This window comes from Chrysemys picta, chromosome 1 (genome assembly GCF_011386835.1).
Source record: "Chrysemys picta bellii isolate R12L10 chromosome 1, ASM1138683v2, whole genome shotgun sequence".
NCBI lineage: Eukaryota > Metazoa > Chordata > Testudines > Emydidae > Chrysemys > Chrysemys picta.
In genome coordinates this window covers 330,607,615-330,634,681 of record NC_088791.1, presented here as the reverse complement: position 1 = coordinate 330,634,681, position 27,067 = coordinate 330,607,615, and the positions used below count along the sequence as shown (strand labels likewise).

Here is a 27,067-nt window from a genome sequence, read left to right as displayed (position 1 = left end):
GGATTCGCTCTGGTGAAAGTAAAAGCAGAATTTGGCTCCATTTATTGAGATTGAGCGTTAGATTCGATTGGGTTTGGGTGCCAGGTACATTGCAGACAAAATAAAGCAATACAGTATAAATTCTAGCCGGAGTCACTAGTATTGGCTGCTTTGTCCCACTCCTGTAATGAAAAGCAGCTAGATTGGATTGGGCCTGGTGTACTCTGACACCTTGAAAAATAGATTGACCTAGAGGAAGTAATTGACCAGACTGAATTAAGTTCTGCTTTCAGTCACAGCAATGTAAGGTCTTCACTCTGGGCTCGATTCTCCACTACCCTGGTACTCCATGCAGACATGTACACCTGTGCTAATGTGTATAAAATGCTGCTGAATCAGTACAGTAGTATTTTTCCACCCTGGATGTGCCCGGGGACGGCAATGGTGAGCAACCCCTGCATGGGGTGTGCAAATTGGATAGTCGGGCACGTTAACTAAGGACTGGGCACAGTCTATTCATCGCAGAGATGGATTGATGGCTGCATAATTAAGGGGGCCACCAGGGCATCATTCCAAACACTATTTTTACCCACATCCAAACTTGTAAATAAAAAAAAAAAAACCTCCAATCACCAAACGAAAAAAAGAGCCAATCCTCCTTTGCTCCAGTATTTATTGTGCCTTTTTTTGTGTGTGTTCTTAGACTAAAGCAGATTTTTTAAAAAAATTTGGAATAAAATCGCAAGCATTATTTTAAAGATATTTGCTTAGAAAAAAAAAAACCCTCACATCTCATCTCACATATTTGTACAGGGCTGTCTGCTTATTTGGCTATTGTGACCAAACCAGGACAGGAAGGATGCTCCAGAGTATAGGGCACTAGCCAAGGGATATATCTACACCGCATTTTGGAGCAAGTGAAAGCAAGCTTCCCAGGCCGGTTTGACAGACTTGGGCAAGCAGGGCTCACAGTGGTGCTCTAAAAATGCCTGTATAGACAGCACTTTGAAGTTGCGGCTCAGGCTCTGAAGCCAACCCCACTTCCTAGCCACAGGTACCCATATCTCAGAAACTGCTTATGCCTCTGACTGCAGCTCACAACACAATAAGTTTAAGACCATATCTGCAGCACAGGTTCATTTTCAAAAGAAAAAAATAAAACCCTGACAGCTGTTTGCGAGCAAGTAGCTGTCAATCAGGTGGTCATGAAGATTAGTCTCCTTGCTGTCTACTTACAGAGATTTTAAGTCTGAAACATGCTGTGTTACAGAGAGATTAGAATCTACATGCCAAGCAGAAATGAATCTACATGCTGTGTTCCATGGAGATTAGGCTCTATATGCCACAAAGAAATGAATAGAAAGAAAGCCCCCAAACAAGAAGCGTGGGCCAGATTCTCCCATCGGTTATATTGCTGTAAACCCAAAGTAATCCCACTGATTTCATTCACTGGATTTATTTTGGATTCACATCTGGGAGGAGAGTTTGGCCTATAGTTGCTAGTTTGTTCCCCGCATATGTAGCAACAGCTGTAAAGAATGGCCTAGTAAAAAAAATAACCTCAATGACAGAAATGATCAGAAGTTTAGAAATTCCCAGGTCAGGTTTTTCATCAATGCTAATGCACACTAATAATTCAGTGAAAAGAGATCTGACCTGTAGGAGACTGAGTCAGTGTGAATTTGGGGTGCAAGGTTGGCCACACCAAAGAGGCATGGCCTGGCGCCAGAAAAGCAGCACAACGTCATACCTTGGCAAACCAGAAGGGAAATACCAGCAAGAGTGAACGAATCTTTCGGCAGTGATTTGCAATAATATCCATTCCATGCTAGCAAACCCCAGCTCTGTTGGGAGGTAAGATGTCCTCAGGCATTGGGCTGCCCCCTGCATAGGGAGGAATTTCAACCAGAGTTCAGTGAACATGGAGAACATACCTTATAGAGGTTGGGTTTGCTTCAGTCTTGTCACTTTCAGTAGCGCCTTTAATTTATGCATATGCAGTAGGGGTCAGAAATTCATAGACTGAAGATAATTTGTCACCTTATGCCCTTGTAGAGTTGTCTCTTACAATCTCTGAAGTTTTACTTCAGAATTTTTCTTTTATTCAGTCCATTTGCTAATCTATATTTCAGCCCCACAAATGTTAGAAAGAGCTCTTCAAGTGCTCTTATTTGGGTATAAATATGCATAATCTCTATCAGAGTTCCTTGCAAGGTTTTAAAGACAGTACATTATCATAGGATCTCCAAAGTTCAGCTTGTTCTGTTTCACAATAGCTCCGGATTCTTCTTGCATCTCCTTACGTTTGGCGAGTGAGTTGCATTTGGATGCCACCTAATGAAGACCTGATCGTGCCAGGCCCTAATGCAGCCATGTAGAGTCATACCCCTGGGCAGCCTCCACGCATCTTTATTTCAGGCGTGAGATGATAGTTGGGGCTGCATGCCCAGTCCCACTCCCAAGCAATCAGATGGGGAGGGGCTCTCTCCACTCAATATGTTGGCCAGTGGAGCTGAAGGGAAGTGCAGTAATATATACCTAGCAAAGAGGTGGTGTGAATTATTATCCCCTGGGAGCCAGGCAGAAGTAGTGAAAGATTTGTGAGGCTGAGGCTAGGTCTACACTACCCGCCTGAATCGGCGGGTAGAAATCAACCTCTTGGGGATCGATTTATCGCGTCCCATGGGGACGCGACAATCGATCCCCGAATCGACGCTCTTACTCCACCAGCGGAGGTGGGAGTAAGCGCCGTCGACAGGAAGCCGCAAAAGTAGATTTTGCCACCGTCCTCACAGTGGGGTAAGTCGGCTGCGATGCATCGAATTCAGCTACACTATTCACGTAGCTGAATTTGCGTATCTTAAATTGACTCCCCCCTGTAGTGTAGATGTACCCTGAGTTACGCACCACCCCCTAATGAAGGCAATGAGCACAGGCTCAGTCTAGCCGTTAGTTTAATCTCCCTTTAATGTGTAGATCGGTATATATTTGAACAGCTTCCCATGTATTTGAGAAAATATTTATCACAATTAACATAAAATCTTTGGCTTGATGTTTGTAAGCAGTGCATGTCACTGTTCTCATTGGCTTAACCTTAAAGAAGTATCACAAATAATGCCAGCATTAAAAAATGAAATATTTGCAGTTAAGAAAATAAGCAATTTACAAAAGTTTAAAACAAGGCTAAAGAAAGGCTAAGGCGCCAAGTCCTACAATTGGTTCCACATGGGTGTAGGGATCTGTCTGCACAGAGACAACTGCAGAATCAGGGCCTAAGGGTTACAGTAAAAAACCAACAGCTTTAAAGAAAGGTGTGAGTCACAGTAAATGCTACCAAACTTTTATAAATATTTCCTAACCTTAATATTCCATTTGAAAGTGTGGAGAATCAGACCCTTTTTCTTGGGGCCAGCTCCTCAGCTGGTGCAAATTAGCAAAGTTCACTGAGTTGTGCTAAGAGATGACATGAAGAGCTCTACAAAGGAACCCATTTCCAGAGCACAACAAGAAGTTTTATTAAACCCAGGAACTATGCTGCATATTCTTGAGTGCCATCTACTGGCGCTCTATCTATTAACTGTTTATATAAATGCAGCTACTGTGCATGTTCATACCAACTTCAATGGAGCTGCACTGATTTATGCCTGCCGAGGATCGGGCCCTTGCAATGTTTGCAGGAGTGAGCATTGTCCAATGTGAATTATGAATTTGTTCCAAAAGAGAAAAACGTCAGGAGTGCAATTTTTAAAAGGGAGGCCTGATCTTGAATTAGGAGAAAAGGGGGTGACAAAGGCCCATTTTTCATAGATTTTAAGGCCAGAAAGGCCTACTATGATCATCTAGTCTGACTTCCTACATAACACAGGCCACAGAACCTAACCAACAATTTCTGCATTAGGTTCGTAACTTTTGTTTGACCTAGTAAATACCATTGCTAGAAAGACACCCAGTCTAATTTTAAGGCCAGATTGTCTGATTTGTGGCTCAAAACAGATAGAAAGTCACAGTCATTTTCACTCTCTTTTCTTAAATCAACATTTCTTGACCCAGTGCTACGTGATTTCTTATAAGCATCCCACCTCTGCTGGAATGCATATAAGAAGCCAGCCAAGTAATGATGGCTAGGTTGAGAGGCAGATGGAAATATTTGGGACTTTATCTATTTATAGAAAAAATAATGATAAAAATGCCAGTGCATATGAGTGTCCTAAATTTATTTATGATTTGACTGTTTCTCTCTCTCACCCTCCTAGGTTGTGATTCTAAAAGCTGCTCTGTGCAGGCAGACTCCTGCAGAGCCCCATGGACTCCAGTGCGGTTCCATCCAGTGTTGGGATGAAACCCATTGCAGGGCAACACATACCTATCTCCAACAGCAGCCCTATGAGTTTTAACACACAAGGCCTAACTGAAGTTAATGAAGGGACATCAGAGATGAATTTGTTTGATACATTTCAAAAATAAGACCAGAGGAAAGGATGGTCTTGTGTGTGTAAGGACCTGACTGGGACTTGAGGAATCTGAGTTGGATTCCCAGATCAGCCACAGATTTGCCATGGAATTTTGGGCAGGTCACATCTCTCTGCAGCTCAGTAAAATGGGAATACAACAATTCCTTTTCTCCCATCTTTTGCTGTCTTGTCTATTTAGATAGGAAGCTCTTTGGAGCAAGGACTGTCTCTTACTAGGTGTTTCTATACGGCCTTAAACAATGGGGCGCTGATTTTGGTTGGGGCCTCCAGGCATTACTATAATACTAACAATAATCTGTAAAAACCTGTTCGCTTTATCTTTAGGGCTCCTCCAGATCTGTCTGTCTCTTTCTGAGAAGTGGTGCCTGAACTTGGATCATCCTTGATTTTACTCCCCCCAGAACATGCAGTCCTGACCTTGAACACTGAAGGCCCGATATTTGTTTCATCGCCATTCTTTTTCACACATTTTATTGCATTATATTTACTCCTGATTTTTACACAGAGAGCAGAAGCTGGATCCATGAATCTATGGGCTAGATACTCAGCTGAAGTTAGGATTTGCCTATTTTACTGTTGTCTGCATAACCTTCATTCTGACCCCTTGTGCATCCATCTTGTGCACTGAATAAGGCAGGGGTCCCATCCTGTGGAAAAAAATAGCATGTGATCATCTAATTAAAAATGGTCTCTCCCCTTGTGGCATGTGCATTAGGATCATTAAGGTTGAACAGTCAATGGTAAATCTGGAATTTCCTAACTTTAAAATTCTTGACTTTGCAACCTAAATAATAATCTTTTAACTTAGAGGGTTTTTAAAAAATTAATAAAATAGAATGTGCCCTGTTCAATCCCTTCTGTAAGAGCTAAGTATTATTATTTGCATATATTTTATATTTTGCAGCAGTTTGTCATGAAAGTGTTCTCTTAACGTTCCTCCCTATAATTTACTGACCCTACTTGAACAACGAGGACTCTGGTGGCATCTTAAAGACTAACAGATTTTTTTGGGCATAAGCTGGATCTGAAGAAGTGGGTCTTTTAGCCACGAAAACTTATGCCCAAATAAATCTGTTAGTCTTAAAGGTGCCACTGGACTCCTCGTTGTTTTTGTGGATACAGACTAACACAGCTACCCCTCTGATTTCAGTATGACTTGGTCATACTAGATATTAATATTGGCATATACAAGCTGTGCCCACTAGTGACATTAGCTTTAACAACATTGGTAAAACCGCATCACATAGTACATAGGACTAAAAAACACAAATAAAATGAATTTGCCTAACTGAAAAGAGCAAGGATTCCCTTTCTCTGCTGCTCGGAAGTTCAAAAGTCACATCTTACCTTCTGCAAAGCAAACGACTTTCTCTTTGGCTTCTGACTTATTTTAATAGCCTTCGGCTTGTCTCCCAGTTTTTAGAACTGCTTGTGCTGGGAATTCTCTAGAGCCTATCTCAGGGGTGGCCAACCTGTGGCTCTGGAGCCACTTGAGGCTCTTCAGAAGTTAATATGCGACTCCTTGTTTAGGCACCGACTGCGGGGCTGGAGCTACAGGCACCAACTTTCCAATGTGCCAGGGAGTGCTCACTGCTCAACCCCTGGCTCTGCCACAGGCCCTGCCCCCAACTCCACCCATTCCCACCCCCTCCCCTGAGTCTGCCCTCGCTCCTTCCCCTTCCCCCCCAGAGCCTCCTGCATGCCACGAAACAGCTGATCTGGAGGTCCGAGGAAGGAGGGGAAGGCGCTGATCAGCGGGGCTGCCAGTGGGCAGGAGGCGCTTGGAGTGGGGGGGAAGGAGGGAGCTGATGGGGGGCTGCTGACATATTACCGTGGCTCTTTGGCAATGTACATTGGTAAATTCTGTCTCCTTCTCAGGCTCAGGTTGGCCACCCCTGGCCTATCTGTACTGGCAAACATTGTACCTTTCACTACGTGCCTATCCAAGCTGCTCATTCTACATTTAAACTCTGACCTTCTGGAGCACTATCATGATCATAGTTAGCCATTCCCTTCCCACCCTATTTTGAACTTCTATGGGCAAGGCGTGGATTCTTTGGGGGAGGTTTGGGCCCCATCACCTGTCAAATTTAAGTATATTATTTGTTGTTAAAGGTAATAATGTATAGCATTGCATGTGTAGAAAAGGTACAGCTTGCTGCAGAAAAGGTAAAATATGACAGACAAACATGAGGGACATATTTTGCTCTCAGTTACGGTCATATGACCGTAATGAGGACAACAGAATTGCATAGGTGTAGCTATAGAGAGAGAGTAACAAAGTCTATGTCCCAATCTACTTACATTCTAAAGACATAAGAGGGGGCTTTACGGGAAAAATAAGATTAATTATTAAAAATAAATCAAATGCAATTTGCATTTTGGGGAGTACTGATACATCAGGTCTTGACACTGCCTTTAAGGATGAACAATCCCAGTTTCTTCCACTTCATGCTTACAGGATGCCTCTTGCTCTTCTTGTTGCTCGGTATTTTATTTCATTAAATACATCTATATAATAAGCATGAAGGAATTCTTTGGGAATTTCCCCCTGGCCTGTTTTCTGTTGCACATCCGCTTTCCACACGTGCCATAACCAAGCACACAGACAAGACAGACAATTGGTCGCAGAGTTTTGTGTTTTGGTGGGGATAAAGAGGTTTTTCTGGTTTCTTTGTTTGTTTTATAGGGGGTAGAATCATTAAACACAGATATAGCTGTTCGCCCAGATCCTCAGGTACAGCTGAGGAACACACTATTCCACTTTTTAAGCCACGATTCCACTTTTTCATTTTCATAGATTTCATAGAGTTTAAGGCCAGAAGGGACCATTAGATCATCTAACCTGATCTCCTGCCTACCAAAGGCCATTAAATTCTCCCCAGTCCTGGGCAGACTCAGTATCAGGTAGGTTCCTGGCATAGGTTAGAGTAGTCTCAGGTTTGTCCTAACTTGTGTTAGTTGTGTGAGGCTTCACAAAACCAATATGGAAGCCAAGATACAGGGAAACCTGGACACATCTTTTTTCCCCAGGTCACTTCTATTATGCAAACAGTTGAGATGGGGAAGAGCTGCTATACATAGGAGATGCTATGACTGCACTACTACCATACTCAAGGAGCTGACTGAGGAGATATCGGAGCCAATAGCGATTATCTTTGAAAAGTCACGGAAGACAGGAGAGATTCCATAGGACTGGAAAAGAGCAAACATAGTTCCAATCTATAAAAGGGGGAATAAGGACAACCCGGGGAATTACATACCAGTCAGCTTAACTTCAGTACCTGGAAAGATAATGGAACAAATAATTAAGTAATCAATTTGTGAACACGTAGAAGATAATAGGGTGATAAATAACAGTCAGCATGGATGTGTCAGGAACAAATCATGTCAGACCAACCTGATACCCTGTCAAACAAAGCTAACAAGCGTTGTGGATAAGGGGGAAGTGAAAGATGTGGTATATCTTGAATTTAGTAAGGCTTTTGATATTGTCTTGCATGACCTTCTCATAAACAAGCTAGGGAAATACAACCTAGATGGAGCTCCTCTATGGTGGGTGCATAACTGGTTGGAAATCTGTTCCCAGAGAGTAGTTATCAGTGGTTCACAGTCACTCTGAAAGGGCATAACGAGTGGGAGGGGTTGCAAGTGCTTTGGAGGATAGGATTAAAATTCAAGATGATCTGGACAAACTGGAGAAATGGTCTGAAGTAAATAGGATGAAATTAAATGAGGAGAAATGCAAAGTACTCCACTTAGGAAGGAACACTCAGTTGCACACATACAAAATGGGAAATGACTACCTAGGAAGGAGTACTGTGGAGGGAGATCTGGGGGTCATAGTGGATCACAAACTAAATATGAGTCAACAGTGTAACGCTGTAGAATAAAAAGCAAACTGCATTCTGGGATGTATTAGCAGGAGCATTGTAAGCAAGACACAAGAAGTAATTCTTCCACTCTACTCTGCACTGATTAGACCTCAGCTGGTGTATTGTGTCCAGTTCTGGGCACCACATTTCAGGAAAGGTGTGGACAAATTAGAAAGTCCAGAGAAGAGCAAAAAAAATGATTAAAAGTCTAGAAAACAGGACCTATATGGGAAGACTGAAAAAATTGGGTTTATTTAGTCTGGAGAAGAGAAGACTGAGAGGGGACATGATAACAGTTTTCAAGTACATAAAAGGTTGCTACAATGAGGAGAGAGAAGAATTACTCTTCTTAACCTCTGAGGAGAGGACAAGAAGCAATGGGCTTAAATTGCAGCAAGGGGCGGTTAGATTGGACATTAGGAAAAACTTCCTAACTGTCAGGGTGGTTAAGCACTGGAATAAATTGCCTAGGGAGATTGTGGAATCTCCATCATTGGAGATTTTTAAGAACAGGTTAGACAAACCTATCAGGAATGGTCTAGATAATACTTAATTCTGCCTTGAGTGCAGGGGACTGGACTAGATGACCTCTCAAGGTCCCTTCAAGACCCATGATTCTACATCACCTGAACATCACTCTGTTCTTGGGGGATGATTGGTGGACAACTTTAAAGCACTTGTGCATTGGTGATATTGGCACAAAGCAGCTGCACTCTAGATGGCATTACCCAGAGCTGAAATGTAATCTTAAGAAAATCATGCTGTAGTATGACATTATTTAGTATAGTTCCATCAAAGATCATTATATGGCCCCCATTGCCACAGTATGAGTGTATCTCAATCTTCAAAGTATTTATCGTCACAATATCCCTATGAGGTAGGGAAGTGGAGTTATCCTTATTTACCAGATGTGGAAATAAAGCACACAGACACTAAGCAACTTGCCCACATTCACACAGGAAGGCTGTGTCAGAGCATAAAACAGAGACAATTTAAGAAGACAAACCAGTATACCCTTTTCCTTATTTGCACTAAGGCCTAGCTATGCTTACTCAATGGGACAACTTGCGGTTAAGGTACTACTCAGTGTACTGAGTAACAGAATCAGGTTTTGGAACAAATTGATACATTAAACAGTAATAAGTCACCAGGACCAGATGGGATTCACCCAAGAGTTCTGAAGGAACTCAAATATGAAATTGCAGAACTACTAACTGTGGAATGTAATGTAACGCCAATTTTTAAAAAAGGCTCCAGAGGTGATCCCAGCAGTTACAGGCTGATAAACTTAACTTCAGTACCGGGCAAATTGGTTGAAACTATAGGAAAGAACAGAATTATCTAGCACATAGATTAACATGATTTTGGGGGGAAGAATCAACCTGGCTTTTGTAAAGGGAAATCATGCCTTACCAATCTACTAGAATTCTTTGAGGGGGTCAACAAACATGTGGACAAGGGGGATCCAGTAGATATAGTATACTTAGGACTTTCAGAAAGCCTTTGACAAGGTCCGTAACCAAAGGCTCCTAAGTAAAGTAAGTGGTCATGGGATAAGAAGGAAGAACCTCTCATGGATCAGTAACTGGTTAAAAGATAAGAAACAAAGGATAGGAATAAATTATCAGTTTTCAGAATTGAGAGAGCTAAATAGGGATGTCCCCCAGAGGTCTCTACTGGGAGCAGTGCTGTTCATAAATGATCTGGAAAAAAGGGCAAACAATCTGCAGATGATACAAAACTACTCAAGATAGTTAAATCCAAGGCAGACTGCGAAGAGTTACAAAGAGATCTTGCAAAACTGGGTGACTAGGCAACAAAACGACAGATGAAATTCAACGTTGATAAATGTGAAGTAATGCACATTGGAAAACATAATCCCAACTATACATACAAAATGATAGGGTCTAAATTAGCTGTTACGTCTCAAGAAAGATCTTGGAGTCATGAATAGTTCTCTGAAAACATCTGCTCAATGGGCAGTGGCAGTCAAAAAAGCTAACAGTGTTGGGAATCATTAGGAAAGGGATAGATAAAACATAAAATATTATAATGCCTCTATATAAATCCATGGTACACTCACATCTTGAATACTGCATGCAGAGCTGGTCTCCCCATCTCAAAAAAGATACAATATATACTCGTTCATAAACTGAATTTTTTTAGTAAAAAAGGGAAGCACCAGAGATGGAGGTCAGCTTATGAATGGGTATAGAGAGGGAGAGGTGGAAGACAGCACCTCTCCCAACAGAGGGAGCAAGGAGAGGTAGCACAGCCAGCAGAGACAGAAGGAAAGAGGCGGGGACAGAGTGTCTCTGCTTCTGGCCACGCTGCTCTCCCCCCAGCCTCTGAAGCAGCTGCAGCTCTGGGTTGAAACTATAGTAAAGAACAGAATTATCAGCCGTGCCACTAGGGTGACCAGATCAGCAGTCCAAAATATCGGGACGGGGGGGGGGGGGAGGGAAAAAAAGAGCGGGGGGGCCGAGCGAAAAAAAAGGGGGGGGTTAAAAGGGGCCGGGGGCATTAGCAGGCCCCAGCCCGGCGCGCGCTGCCCTCCCCGCGGAGCCTCCCGCCCCCCGGCCCACCACGGGCATATGCGGCACACGGTGGATCCGGGCGGGGGCAGCGCGGAGCGGGCAGGAGCCGGGTGGGCGGCAGGGGCCGAATCCCCGCTGCTGCCAGGGAGCCCTGTGCCTCTCCCGCCCTCACGTGGCTGCGACTCCTTCCCGACAGGACGCGCCTTGCGCCTCCCGCCGCCCCGGCCACCTGGGAAGGAGGTGCAGCCACGAGTGGGCGGGAGAGGCGCAGGGCTCCCTGGCAGCAGCAGGGATTCAGCCCACGCCGCCCAACCGGCCCCTGCCCGCTCCACACTGCCTCCGCCCAGACCCACCACACTACCCCGCGGGCTGCAGGGCTGGAGCAGCCTCCAGGATGCCCTCCCGGCCCCGGGTGCAGCGGCTGAGCCCCCCCATCTCCCTCCCTTGCCAGCCCCCCTTTGCCCGCCGGGTGCCGGAGCTGACTCACCAGCTCCAGGATCCAGGCACCGCCACCACCGCCTCCCTCCCAGGCTTGCGCCGCCATGCTGCAAGCCTGGGAGGGAGGAGGAATGCTGCGTGGTTGGGGAAGAGGCGGGGCCAGGGCGGGGATTTGTGGAGGGAGCCAATGGGGGAAGGGAGGGCGGGCGGAGCCGGGGTGGAGCGCAACATTTCTTTTTTGTCCAGTGTCCCAACCAAACATCGGTCGGGACGCAGGACAAAGAAGCAAAAATCGGGACAGTCCAGATAAAATCGGGACGTCTGGTCACCCTACGTGCCACTCGGCCCCACCCCCCAGAGCAGGCTGCGGCTGCGCCGCCTGGTCTGGCGCGCCGGAGCAGACTGCAGCCGCGCGGCCTAGCCTGCCGGAGCAGCTCCAGCCAGGTCAGAGACATGCTCCCCTGGCCCTCCCCAGATAAGGTAAGAAGGGATGGGATGGGGAGAGTGTGGGGGTCCCGGGCTAGGGGTTTTGTTGCCTAGTCACCCACCCCTAGCCCGGGACCCCCACACTCTCCCCATCCCATCCCTTCTTACCTCATGTAGCGGGTGGTCACAGGGGTTACATCCCTGACCCCCAGCTTCTCCCCCGAAAAAAATTTCCCCACCAGTTGTTGTCCTGGTCTGTCAGGGTAAGTAGCTGGCACGCCGGGACACTTCGTTTACTTAGGTTTACCTCCATGCCTGCGGACGCTCGAGGTAAACAAACCATCTCGGCCCACCAGCAGCTTATCCTGATGGCCCGGGAGCCAAAGTTTGCTGACCCCTGAATTATAGGGTCGGCTTATGAATGGGTCATAAAAATTTTCCATTTTTACTTATCCATCTTGGGGAGGAGGGTCAGCTTATAAACGAACCGGCTTATGATCGAGTATATACAGTATATTAGAATTGTAAAAGGTACAGAGAAAGCCAACAAAAATTATTAGGCATGTGGAACAACATCTATATACGGAGAGATTAAACAGACTGGGTCTTTTCAGCGTGGAAAAAAGATGACTAAGAAGGGATATGAGGGAGGGCTATAAAATCTTGACTAGTGTGGAGAAAATAAATAAGGAAATGTTATTTACTCCTTCACATAACACAAGAACTGGGGATCACCCAATGTAATGAATAGGCAGAAGGTTTAAAACCAACAAAAGGAAGTATTTCTTCACACAATGCACTATCAACCTGTGGAATTCTTTGCCAGGAGATTTGTGAAGGCCAAAACTATAACAGGGTTCAAAAAAAGAACTAAGTTCGTAGAGGCTGGGCCCATCAATGGCAACCCCATGCTCTGAGTGTCCCTAGTTTCTATTTGCCAGAAGCTGGGAGTTGATGACAAGGGATGGATCACTTGATGATTTTCTGTTCTGTTCATTCCCTCTGAGACGCCTGGCATTGGCCACTGTCAGAAGAGAGGATACTGAGCTAGATGGACCACTGGTCTGACCCAATATGGCCATTCCTATGTTCTAAATGAGGGCTGAATTTGCCCTTAGCCCAAGTGGCAAGGGCATATGTATTTCATATGGGGAAAAATACATAATTTCAAAATGTTAAGTGTGTGTCAATTTTAAATATGTTACATGTGCTTGTCATATGAAAGGGAGCCACTTACATACGAGTCATTTTTGTAGTCTGAAATTAATACAAACATCATTTCTTATACTGAGGTTATCATATTTGCATTTTCTGCTCGGGTTTTTATAGGTCAAAGAACTTATTCTGAAAGGTAAAATAATGTTTGTTTTTATCCTTTTTGTAACCAAGACAACTGTGCTGATATTTTACACAGGTAATTTGCAGCCTATCGGAGGAGTACAACAGCCGGCAGGCTTTATGCAATGCCACCAACGAAGGCCCTATACTTCGAAACCCTGGGAACCATGATAAAACAAGGACACCTCGGCTCCCATCTTCAGCGGAGGTTGAATTTTGTCTAACGTTGACTCAATACGAATCAGGGTCCATGGATAAATTGGCCAATTTCAGCTTCAGAAACACTTTGGAAGGTAACACATTTTATTCTACTATGGCATTTCCAGTCATAGGATGATCCTTTCCAGGGATATAGAATAATGCTGTTTCAAGATGGAAGTTGTAACTTGTAAATAAGTAGAGCATGTAAACCTGGGGCAGCTTGGACTGATTTCATGGAATGGAACTGATAATATACCTGATGTCACAGTTCCTCCTGGAAATCTCTAAGGGTACGTCTACACAGCAGCTGGGAGATGTGATTCTCAGCTCAAATAGATGTACAAGCACTAACTCTGCTCAAGCTAGTGCCTAAAAATAGCAATGTGATTGTACAGCATACATGGTGCCTCGGGCTAGCCGCTTGAGTACAACCCCATCCAAGGTCCTAGGTGTGTGCTCAGGTGGCTATCCCAAGCCACTATGGCAACATGGCTATTCTTAGTCTGCTAGCTCGAGCACAGCTAGCACATGTCCGTTTACCCACACTGGGAATCACACCTTCCAGCTGCTGTGTAGACATATCTACACAGGGTATGTCTACACTGCAAGTGTCTACACTGTGGTGCCGAGTGTCAGAGCCCAGGTAAATTGCCTCAGACTTGTGGGGTTTGGGCGGAGGGGCTAAAAAATAGCAGTGTAGTTTCTGTTTGCACTGTAGCCTGGGATTGTAAACCTAGTGAGGGAGGAGGGGCTTGGAGCCCAGTCTCCAGCCCAAGCAGGAATGTCTACACTGATATTTTTAGCCCTGCTGCCCAAGCCCCACAAACCCAAATCAACTGACCTGGGCACTAAGACTCAGTGCCATGGGTTTTTCTTTGCAATGTGGACATACCCATAGTTAGAGATTAGGTTAAGCCTTGAGATATGAGGTTTAATATCCCTTCCAAAAATGCACATTATTGGAAAAGTGTGACTTCTCCTCCTATGGAAGTGGTATAGTAAAATAAGGACAAACTTTTACACCAAGTACGTACACAAGAGAAGCACCAAAAAGAGGATAGGTAGTTAGAAATTTGGTCACCCTTTTTAGCATATTCAGAGGAGGAGAGCACCTCAGCCAGCGAGCCAGAATCTTTTTAGCCAAGTTCCTTGAATATTAACCTGATCCTGAGTAAGTAATAAGAAATATAAGATGTAGCATGTTAATATTTTATTGCAACTTTGCCTTCATGAAAAGTTGCAAAAGGCACAATTAACTATAAGCCAGTCCCTTTTTGAATCTTGCTACCTTGCTAATGATGCTGGAAGATTATTTCTATTTATAAAATGTGTGTATTAACTGCTTCAGTGCTGCCTGATATGCCCAGGGCATGGGGCAGGCCATGTTTCCATTAATGCCCCATATAGTTGGCAGGTAAGTAACCTTCTCACAGAACATGGAGACAACAAAGGGCCACGATCATATTCCACCACAACACTGAAAGTTGCAGCAAGGACCAGCAGATGAAGCCTTTAAATTTATGCATAAAACACTTGACCTCCTTCAAAACATACAATGAAATATTCTCAGATCAGAACTGTGCGCCAAAGTCTCCTCTTACACTGGTGAAAAATTTGGAGTAACTCCATTGAAGCCGCAAGCGATTTCAGACATTGAATGACTCCAAGCCTGGAAATAGTTGGTGCTTGATGCAGTGGAAAACAGGGAAGCAGTGGAGTTTTTGGAAAGAGGGAGGTGATATGGCTGGAGAGACAAGCCAGAGAACCAGGAAAATGGATTTTTTTATTTTTTGCTGCTGTGTTTTGAACGGATTTAAGTATTGGGAGGCAGGGGGAGATGATGTCAAAGCCAGAAAGGAGGAGATAAAAGTAGTCAAAACATGAAATTATGAGGGCCTAAGTCAGAGTTTTAGCAGCATGGACAAAGAGGAAGGGCTGGACCTTGGAGATGTTGCACAAGAAAAGGCAGCAAGTCCTGGACACAGTCTGGATGTGTGAATGTACAGAGAGAGAAGAATCAAAAAAGACACCCAGATTGTAGGCCCAAATGACAGGTAGGATGAAAGTGTTGTCCTTGCTTCATGAGAATGGAAGGAGTGTGAAGGGCTTTGGAGGGGAAAAAAAAAAAAATGAAGAGCTCAGTTTTTTTTCTGTTGAGCTTAAATTGGTGTCTGGACGTCAGAAAGACAGGCAGGGAATGTTAGAGTATTGACATTATGATTCATATTACAATTAGAATTTATTTTTGTATAGTGTCTTCATACAAGATGCATCACAAAACACTTTGAAATATTATATATATTCTGGGATAGCTCTTAAAGGTATATTAAAAGGCAGTAGCACAGATGTTCAACAAAATCGCACAATAATCAAGAAAGAACTTAAAACCTGCAGTACCTCAATAGGTTGGGAAGACCTATTTTAATTCTTATTTTGCAGTCTGCTAAACTAGCAATCAATGTTTTGTCTGATTAATCCATTGAACCCTTTCTCCAATGCTGTATCTTCGTCACTTTAATTTCATGGCTGCTGCGCACAATCACAGCAGTTTGTGTTGAGACTTGTTAATATCATAGCGTGTGCTCCCAACAACACTGTGAATGGGTTATTGCTTTAATTTGGATTGTGCTACAGCTGAAAGGACATTGAGGCGTATTTTATAATATATACGGCAAATCCGCTGTTCTTTATAATAACCTCTCAGAAGTTCGACACTGATATCTTTCTTCTAACCCAACACCTATTCTTCCACCACACACACATGCTAATTTAAAAGAATCATAGAAAGACGGTGAATGATGGCTGCTGGCAGTATATTAACTGGGGCTTTGGCTAGTCCAGATTTAAATGGTTCCAGTGAAGGAGCACCGACTACACTCCAATGGAGACTAAGTGGCCCATTGAGATCCATGATAGGATATTCCTGTTCTGGTTTTAAGGGGGTGGGAAGGATGGTCAGATACTACCCTGCTCCTGGAACTATGCAAAGGGGTCTTCACAGGCTCCAGGATCCACCTCAGGGAAAGATGGGCCTGGGGAGGAGAGGTTGAGTCTGTGGTGACACTAAGAGCATGAACCTCCTCGCCTTGTCTGTTCTGCAGAGGTTACACAAAAAAGGCAACACAGTCCACTTCTGCAGATTCCCTCTGTCTGTTCTGGGGATCCTCCTTTAAGAGAGAAGTCATGGCTATTGGAAGCTCTTGTAGCAAAGTCTAAATGGAGCCATCCTGCTAGGGAACAGGTGTGGAGGGTGTTGGAAAGGGGCAGGGGTATTGACACTGGACTAGGTCGATACAAGAACCGTAATTGCATTCACATGACACCTGGTCCCAAACCATGACCCGATACAACGTCAATTTGAAGTAAGTTTTTCAGCTCTCTTCTTCTAATAGAGTTAAACAGAAAAACAAATAATAGCAAAATATAAGACCAGATTTTCAGAACAGCATATACAGGTTTTGTTCAGCAAAAATGATGCACACTCTTTATGTGCGCATAAGGCTATTGCATAGGACTTTTGCACACTGCAAGTCCCCTGAATGCCTTAAGGGACTTTGACTTTAATAGATTGTGATCTATTCATTCCCCTCCACCTCTAAGTCACCAGACCTAATTCTCCTATTACATTAGTTTTACATTGGTGTCAATTCAATGGAGTTACACCAAAAATGTAAATCATGAGTAAGTGAACACAGAATCCGGCCAATAACCTTGTGACTATGTGGTTCAAGAAGCTATTTATACTTTTGAAAGGGACAGGATCATGCCCCATCCTATAAAACATATACACAAAGCCACATGAAGAATGGGAGTCCGGATGCTTTTTGCTGAGGCTCCTTCCTTGAATAAATATGTTTGACGGGCATAGAAGATCACTGCGCACGTTTATGCTCATGACCATGAGTAAGGTGTGTCATTGTGACTGGCTAATTTTTAGTTGTGTTCAGATGGCAAGCTTTAAAATTGCCAGCTTGCATAACACTGCCACTGTTGTTAGGAGAATGTACTGTGCCTTTAAGAGCAGAGCACATGTTAGAGCAGTGTTTCCCAACCATCAGGCCTGAAGAGGCGTGCCATGAAATTTTTTTAAAAATTACATGTGAGAACTAAACCTTCCCTGATATTTTAATTCGTGTCGGAGCTGGATCGCATTCTGTACATTTGCTCTCAGGCCCCTTTCAATATTATGCATGTGTCACATTCCAGTCCCCAAAGTGAGGTTAAGAGGGATAAAAAGTAAGCAAAGATGGCGTGCCCTGATGAACGCAATGAGCCTTTGATGATGATGCATATTAAAAAAAAAACATACAACTCAAGCCTAAATTTTATATTTATATTTGACTGGGGGTAAAAGCTAGAATGAGCCTGACGCAGAACAGCACTGTCATTATTTATATTGCATTTAAAAACAGCAGAGAAAGTTACACACATTTTTGAAATGAGAAGAAATGATTAATTATTAATTGCTTGTCATGCCAAATTATTATTCTCAAGTGCATGCCACTTTCTCCATTGAGCATGCTTTTGTCCAGAGTTCTTATATTTAGCTTTAATGTTAGTTTCCACTGTTGAAAATGTTAATTCTGGCACAAAAGACAGATCACTATCTAACATTAGCCACCATGGTTGTTTTGATTTTAACCCTACTAGCCTTGATCGGCTCATGAATATACATTAAGAATGGCCTATGATAGCGTAACACTGAGTCTACACTCATATGAACTTGACGTTATGGGAATCAAATGGTGGTCAGTGTGTTTTTCAGATCTTACAAATCTCAAAAGTTACAGCATTGAATTTCAAATTTTTGACCCCAAAATGGACAAATATTTGAAGAAAAAAGATTTTGGCTGTTCCATCTCTACTTGCAGGGATGAACATAAAACTAAGAAAGTAAAAGTGGTGAACCAACACTTCTGTGAGAGCTATCTGCAATATGGATTTTAGTCTACAGGGGAACCATCTTGCCCTCTTCCACAATGTCTCGTGTGCAGGGAGAAACTTTCAAACCATGCCATGGTGCCAAGTAAGTTAAAACGACACCTTACAAGCAAACATTTATCCCTTGCCAAAAAGGACATTTTTTTTTTATGCATTTGAGGGATCAGAATGAAAATCAAGCATGACTGATGATCGACTGTGCAGCTGTTTCTGACAAAGTGCTGGAAGCAAGCTACGTGGCCACTGAGCTTGTAGAAAAGGCAAAAAAGCCACATACAATCGCAGAAACATTAATTTTACTAGCATGCAAAGAAATCATGAGAGTAATTGTTAGGTGCATATGCAGCCAAGGAAATTGAAAAAGTTCCTCTTTCAGATAACATAAGTCGCTGCATTGATGACATGTCAGTGATATTGAGATGGTGATACAAGAAAAATTAAAATCAAGCAGAAAGTTTGCATTGCAGCTTGACGAATTGACAGATATCTGTGGCCATGCTCAATTTTTGGCTAATGCAAGGTACGTTGATGGAGATGGTATCAAAGAAAAGGTTTTGTTTTGCAAAGAACTGCCAGGTCACATGACTAGAGGGGAAATATTCTGTGTGACAAAGTCTACTTTGAGGAAGGAGAACTTCACTGGAAAAAATGTATCAGTGTTTGCACTGATGGAGCAGCTTCCATGACTGGCAAAGTGAAGGAGTTTGTAAGCAAGGTTAGGGAACAAAACCCCATGTTGGTGAGCCACTGTTTCCTGCACTGTGAAGCTCTCGTCACCAAAACACCACCAAAAGAACTGTTGTTAGTGTGGGATGGAGCAGTAAAGATAGTGAACTTTACAAATTCACGGCCCTTAAAATCATGCCTTTTCGCCTTGCTGTGTAAGCAAACGGGAGTGGAGCACCCGAGTTTACTTTTGCATACTGAAATACACTGGTTTTCCCATGGAAAAGTTCTCTCATGCTTGTATGAGCTGAGAGAGGAGGTCAAAATTTTCCTAACTGTGGAAAAATCAATGGCACATCAGCAATCAAATCTGTGTAGATGTTGCACAAAGCTTGCCTATCTGATTGATAGATTCTGCTGTCTCAATGAACTGAACAGGAAAATGCAAGGTGAAAACAAGCATCTTCTCTCCAGCACAGCATGGGTTTAGGTCTAAGTTAGCCTTCTGGTGTGAAAAAGTAGCAAAAGGAACAATAGAAATGTTCCCCTTGGCAAAGTTGTAATCAAGCCTTACTACTTAGAGTCCAATCTATTTCTCCTTCTTATGAATTCAGAAGACAGCACATGGTACCAGAGTGAGCACTTTGGTGAAGGAGAAAAGGAGTCCTGGTAGAGCTGGAGCAACTAAAAGTTCCCACAGAGTTGAAACTCTCGGGTACTGCAGCAGACTCCTGGAAGAGATTCAAGCTGGCTTTGGTGGGAAAGAAGATCAGCAGAAAATAGCAATCTTCTTAAACCCTTGAAGTCATAGGCGATGTGTGGGGGGGCATATGGAGTTCAAAGTTCAAAGCAGAACTGCCTGTTATTGATGGCATGTTGTTTAGAGGAGATAGAACAGTAGTGCCTAAGATGTTACAAGCTGACATGCTCACAACAATACATTGACACTTGGGCTTGGAGAAATGTAAACACAGAGCCAGAGAGATACTGCACTGGCCACAAATGAAGATAAAGAAAACTGTTAAAATGTGTGAAAGGTCAAAAATATCAACCTAAACAGGAAAAACAGTCTATGCTGATAAACAATGAACAGTTCAGGGCATGGTCTAAAGTTGGTGTGGATTTCTTTGCATATGCAGGTAAAGACTATGTTTTGATTTTGGATTATTCTTCTCATTATCCCAAGGATGTTTTCTTAAAAAAATATCACATCAAAACATGTTATGATGTGCATGAAATTCATATTTTCCATGCATGGAATCCCTGAAGTTATCATGTTTGATATCACAGTTTGATGGACATGAATTTAAAAAATTAGCTAGAGTATATGGCTTTAAGCATGTACCTTCAAGTCCTAAGTATCCTCAACCCAACAGCCTTATAGAGAATGGTGCAAAAATTGTTAAATGACTTTTGAGAAAGGTCACTGACATAGGTACAGATCCATATTTGGCTATATTGAACTATTGAGCAGTACCAGTGAGTCATGGACTGTCACCTGCAGAGATATTGTTTGGCAGGAAGTTGAGAACCAGACTCCCTAACTTAGTAGCAATCCTTAATGGCAATATTGACTTAGATGTGTATAAGTAACTTAAGCGTAAATAAAGACACACTGTGACAGAGTCTGTTAGAGCCGTTGAAGCTCAGAGATGCTGTGCGGATTCATGATGGTACTTGCTGGGCACAGAGGGCAGTAGTGACTCGCGAGGTCACCCCATGATCTGATCAGATATAGATTCCTGATGGACATACTTTTCAGAGGAACAAGAGACATCTACAACATCTGCCTGAAGAAGAGGGAGATAGGGAGGTAGATAATTCACTGACAGCTACAGGACAAAGCACTGAGGAAACCACTGAGGATCTTTTGGACCAGAAAGCAGAGCAGTTTGCTGAGTCAGCTAGTGCAAGGGCTGAAAGTGGTGCCTCACAGATTTGATAGTCTGTGCAGGGCACCTGAAAGGCTCCTTGAGCACTACTAACAAAGTTGAGATGTTGTGCTATTTGTAGAGAAACAGTTGTTATGTACGCTAAATTGTTTGGAATTGCTTTGCTGGAAAGGGGAGATGTTAGGAGGATGCACTGTGCCTTTAAGAGCAAAGCATGTTAGAGAGAACTGGATTGGTGCTAATGAGAACCTGTTGGACACAGTCTAGCAGCAGCTTCACCAGACACACTGCTAGGAGCACTTAGCTCTCCGTTATCTTATGTAGCTCTGATTTCATTCTAATAAAGCCTTATTTTGAAGAGTCCAGCCTGTTTCTTCTGCTTAGGAATTCACTGCTTATGAAGTCATTTCCTCTGCCACTGCATTACAAGATACCTGCTGTTACCCTCACAGCTTTACAAGAGCCCTTGAGCCCAGATACTTAGCACCTGGTTCTGATCTTATTTACACAGCTTTTATACCACTGTAACTCCACATGGAGTCCGATTCGGATTTCAGTTCGTGTAAATCCAGAATAACTCCATTTACTTCAATGGAGTTACTCCAATTTTACGTGAATGGAACTGGAGTTCAGGATCAAACCCATTTACTTCAGTAGAATGACTCCTAATTTATGCCAGTGTGAGATAAGTATCAGACTAATCATATGCTAAAATAAAGTTTATGGTGTGGTCTTGTGATTAAACTGGTAAACTACAACTCTGGGGACTAGTTTTGTTGGGTGACCTTGAGTAAATCCCAGTGCCTCAGTTTCCCCTTTTGCAAAATGGGGATAATGAAAGTGACTTCCTTTGTAAAACACTTTGAGATCTACTGATGAAAAGCTCTGTGTAAGAGCTAGATATTATTATTGTTATATGTAGCTACCAACAACATAAGCTGCAATCCAGTGGCTAACTTAAAAAGAAGACTATTTAGGCTGACAAAATGTATGTTACATCAGAGTACCAACCACAATGCCACGGAAAACAAAGGTCAACATCAGCCAATAAAACCCCCACCCAAAGGAGCTTAGAGCACAAGCTGTTCACTCACACGGTGAAATGGCCATCCAATGGAACTGAAAATAACAGGTCAATGGTAGATTGTGCAATGCCCCTTAAAGGAGAGGCAAACATTTTAAAAGCTTTTGTGAATGCTAGTTCTGCCTGGGAAACATGCCTGATTATATGGGGCATGCGGGTAGAGTATGGAATATAAATCTGGCTGTTAACATGCATCACCTAAAACCAAAAATGGATCACTATAGCTGTCTGAGGCAGAGATGTGTGCTTTTTTCTGTCTATGGTTTGGTGTTGGTAGCACTGTCATACTTTTAGCCCGAGCCTATATGAACATCACTCCTGGCACATGCTTAGTACAAAGCGGGGGGGGGGGGGGGAGGGGCAAACTTGTGAACAATGAGGTGTAAGTTTGTGCTCCACAATCAGAGACTGTTGCCAAACCCTGGAGTGTCATCACCAAGGGCACATTTCAGGGATACTGTTGGCTCCAGGGTCACACTGAAGTTCCACGAAAGTCATTTCCAATCACCGCAGAGGGGGGTGACATGGTCCAAATCAGACAGCTCTGAGCTTTTTGTTGACTATAGCTCCTGAGGGCAATTTTGCAGTCCTTATGACTTCCTCACTCCAGCAAGATCCCAACAGAAACCAATAGGAGTGTTGGCTGAAAAAAGATGGATTATGCACTGTTGAATTTAGCCCTGAAATGTCTCCTATAAAAAGATCGCTAAGGGCTAGAGCTTCAGCTGACATAAACAGGTACAGTGCCAGTATTTTCCATAATCAGCTGAAGATCTGACCCTCACAATCATGTTATTTATCTTAGGCCTGATCTACACTTAAAACTTAGGTCTACATAAATATGGCACTCAGAGGTGTGAAAAATCCACCCCCATGAGTGCTGTAGTCATGCCAACCTAACCCCGATTGTAGACACAGCTAGATCGATAGAAGAATGCTTCTGTTGACCTAGCTACTGGTTGCTTGGTTCCTACAGCTGATGGAAAACTCCTGCTGTTGCTGTAATTTGAGTCTATTCTATGGGATTACAGTGGCATAGCTACAGCATTGAAGCTATGCTACATTAGTGCCCATAGCAGAGACACAGCCTTATTTTCCCCTTCTCATGTATTTAAAATAGATACATCAGTCTGAGTGGGTGCTTCTCTGCAATGTGGAATTCTTCTTACAGCCACATTCATCCCAGATGTACATCCCTAGATGTGTTGGAGTCAATGTGATCCAGGCATGCACCTTACAGAGTGAAATTTCACCTTCAAAGTGATTGATGTCCTTAGCACTTGACTTGGAAATAGTGCAAAGTGAATTTTACTTAAGTGCATTTATAAAATCCAAGAACCCTGAAAAGAGTTAAATAGCTTAATGTGGTTAAGTGATAGAGTGTCACAGATGTTAAATAATACACCAAAAGAATGCAGGAGGTGGTATGATGTATGGGACATTTGCCGCATCACTGCAGTAATTAACGTTGATAATACTATCAAAGCCCCAAATACACTCTGAAATCTACCAAATGCACTTAGTGCTGCCAATTCAGCAGCAAATGAGGAGTAGTGAAGGAAGACACCACTTGACTTGCACTATATTTATACAGCTGTGTCCCTGACTGATTGTACATGGAGTTTCCTGAGCTCTGCTGCTAGACTGTTGTTAGTATAATTAAACAGCAGCTATTAAAAGACAGACACCTGATACACTTGAATGCTTTATGAAGACTGCATGTATATAATTATAATGGAAAGTGTTGGGCAACTGTAGGTGGCACTATCAGCTCAATCTAATAAACTTTGGGCCACAGTTCCAACTGGTGTACATTGGCACAGCTCCACTGAGGTCAGTTCAATTCCATTGAACCACTGATTTCTTGATTTACAGTGCTATGAGCAAGAGAAGAACCAGGCACGTGGTCTTTAAGAATTTTATTTGGCTCCAATTTAAATCACTGGCAAAAATCCTATTGACCTCAATAACATAAGCTCCAGCCATAACTACTGGTTCTAGCACATCAAGTTCTAATGGGGCTTCCCTCCAAGAACTTCTGAGATTTATCATAGTGGTGAATTACAGATTCACACCCTCTCCTCCTCGTGGAAGTACAATTTTCCCTAAGTGCTATGAAATTCTTTTCGTATTGTAGATTTCTCTGAATTGGCTCAGCCTGGTTCATCACCCATTGCCCGGAGTAAATGGTTGCCCTGAGACCCTTTCAAACAAGTCTGAAAAGAATTCAAATGAAATCATAATAAAGGTCGTACTATGTAAAAGCACACTGGTAAAAGTAATACTCGCTGCATTTAATTATTATTTCTTCTTTCTTTAATATTTATATGAAATCTTCCACATTAAGAGCCCACAGTTTAGAATTAAACATGACCTAAGCCTTTAGTGCTAATACTGTCCCAGTTAATCAGTAGCTGGTATGAATGACAATGTCCACATTAGGCGAAATTGGCTCTCTGGGAGATGTCCCTGTGAAGAGGTTGCCCTGATTAAGTGCATCTTAGTATACAGAAGTATTCTGTATAACCCTTTTCATACGATAACTCAAGTGATAACATCATTTTTAGGGCTGAAACTTGTCAAAGCTTCTTTAAGACTGATGCAGAACATCTAGTTTCTTGGCCAGAGTACTCTAGAAGCAATATAAATAGTACTCTACCAATCTCCCTTCACCCCCGCCCCCCATATTGACCTGTAATATGATACAAGTGAAGGGCCTGAAGTCTTATCCATTTTAAGAAGACTGACAAGTAGATTTTTTTCAGCTGATTTTCATAGAACATTTCCTAGAAGTCAGATCTGAAAGAAACTTACCATGTTCTTAAGTACCTAGATTAATAGCTTTTAAAACCAAAAGGAACTATTAGGATCATCTAATGTGGTCTCCTGAAAAAAAAATGCCATAAAATTTCACCAGTAATTCCAGCAAACCCAATAACTTCTGGCTGAAGTAGAACATACCTCTTTGTCCATGCCAGATTGCCCCATATAACACATTTTCTAGCGTTTTATCCAATCCAGTTTTAAAATTTCTAAGTGATGTGGCTCCCATCACTTCCCTCCAGAGACTATTACACAGCTTAATATTTACTATTAAGCTTTTCCTGATCTAAATTTCCCTGATATTAATTTCATCCAAGTACTAATTATTTCCCTATATACCGCCTTAGGTAATTCTACTCCTCTCCTGCTGTGTCCAGACCCTTCAGATATGTGTCCCTTTTTCATCTTATTCCAGCTATGCTTATCTAGAACTGTTAATTTTTTCCTCAGAAGTCAATTCCTCCAGTCTCTTGGATCATCATTCTTCTTCTCTGATTTCCCTTGTCAACCTCATTGTGAGAATTCAACAACTGGAAATGAGCTCAAAATTCTAGTCTTATGGAGAGGGACTATGCCTTCTATTAGAAGCACTGCACTTGCACCTAGAGGCCTCAGATGAGATTAAGGCCCCATTTATACCACGCACCATGCATTCACATAGTAAGAAACAGTCCTTGACCCCAAAAAGATCTTATCATCTAAACCGACAAGACATAGACAGATGGTGTGAAGTGACCACACAAAAAGATCAATTCTAATGCTGGGAGTAGAACCCAGGTCTCCAAAATCCCCATTTAGGGCCCTATACACTAGATTAGTGTTTCTCAACCTTTTTGATTCCAGGAACAAACTTGCTACCTTCCTAACCTGTGCCAGGGAGTTCTCAGGGACCGACAGCAGTTCATGGACCAGTCGTTGAGAAACACTGTGCTAGACCACTCTGCTTCCCCCATGACTTTACTGCTTCGTGATATAATAAAACACTCTCCCAGGTCACTCATGAGATATTATGATTTATGCTGTTCTCAAAGCATGCAAGGCACTTTCCGGACAAACAAAGAGACAAGGTTTCTGCCTTACTACATTTACCATCTCAATAAACAATGTAAAATGTATGGACGGGGATGAGATGTGACAATAAAGTGATGGAGCACTGAAGTTTAGCGCGGAAGGCATCTTGTTAGTTCCACTATTTTTGTTAAGTTTTTATTTTTAAAAGATTTTCTGTCTGTTCTGATATACCTCAGTGTCAGGGAGGCCTAGCATTTGTGTGTGTTCTGGTAGAGTGTTTAAGGAGTGATTCAGAAGAGAGAGTAGAAGCACAGTAGGCTAGGTTAAAGAAACACCATGTTTAACAACAACCTCAGTAATACCCCACTACAGCATCAGTGGGCAGGTAGGGTTGCCAGGCGTCTGGTTTTCGACTGGAATGCCTGGTTAAAAATGGACCCTGGTGGCTCCAGTCAGCGCTGCTGATCAGGCTGTTAAAAGTCTGGTTGGCGGTGCAGTGGGGCTAAAGTAGCTTCCCTGCCTGCCCTGGCTCTGCGCAGCTCCCCAGAAATGGCCAGCATGTCCGGCCCCTAGGTGCAGGGGGGATCAGGGAAGTTCCGCGTGCTGCCCCCGCCCCCAGCGGCGGCTCCACAGCTCCCGTTGACTGGGAACCATGGCCAATGGGAGCTGCGGGGGAGGTCCATGCAGGCATGGGCAGCACGCACTGCTCAGAGCCACCTGGCGTAGGGGCTGGACATGGCAGCTGCTTCTGGGAGCAGCATGGAGCCAGGGCAGGCAGGCAGGGTGCCTTAGCCCTGCTGCACCACCGACCGGGAACTGCCTGAGGTAAGCGCCGCCCACACCCCGAACCTCCTGCCCCAGGTCATTACCCCCCCCCATACCCTAAGTCCCTCCCAGACCTTGCACCTCCACCTGCACCCCAACCCCTGCCCAAGGTAGAAACCTCCCACACCCCACACGCTCTCCTGCACTCCAAACCCCTGCCCCAGCCCTGAGCCCCCTCCTGCACCCCAAACCCCTCATCCCCAGCCCCACCCCAGAGCCCGCACCCCCCTCCTACACCCCTCACCCCCTCCTGCCCAAACCCTCTGCCCTAGCCCAGTGAAAGTGAGGGTGGGGGAGAGCGAGGGGGGGGCTGAATGCGGGGGGTGCAGAAGAGGGGTGGGGCAGGGGGCAGGGCAAGGGTGTTTGGGTTTGTGCAATTAGAAAGTCCTCCAACCTTATGGGTAGGACAGGACCCAGGAGGGCCTATACAGATTATCCTAACCCTGACACTATAAGGTATGTCTACACTGCAGTTAAGCTGTGACTGGCGTGTGCTAGCTGGCTTGGGCTCGCAGGGCTTGAGCTAAGGGGCTCTTTAATTGAGGTGTAAATGCCTGGG

At 43.5% G+C, this 27,067-nt stretch overlaps 1 protein-coding gene across 1 annotated transcript in view; it reads left to right on the top strand.

Annotated features, from left to right (window-relative positions):
• TYR (tyrosinase) overlaps window positions 1-27,067 on the top strand; it is a 71,712-nt gene that overhangs the window by 5,087 nt on the left and 39,558 nt on the right. Inside the window, exon 2 of the mRNA XM_005304066.4 lies at window positions 13,142-13,358. Within this exon, the coding sequence (XP_005304123.2) occupies window positions 13,142-13,358 (217 nt within the window). The remainder of the gene's footprint in view (window positions 1-13,141; window positions 13,359-27,067) is intronic.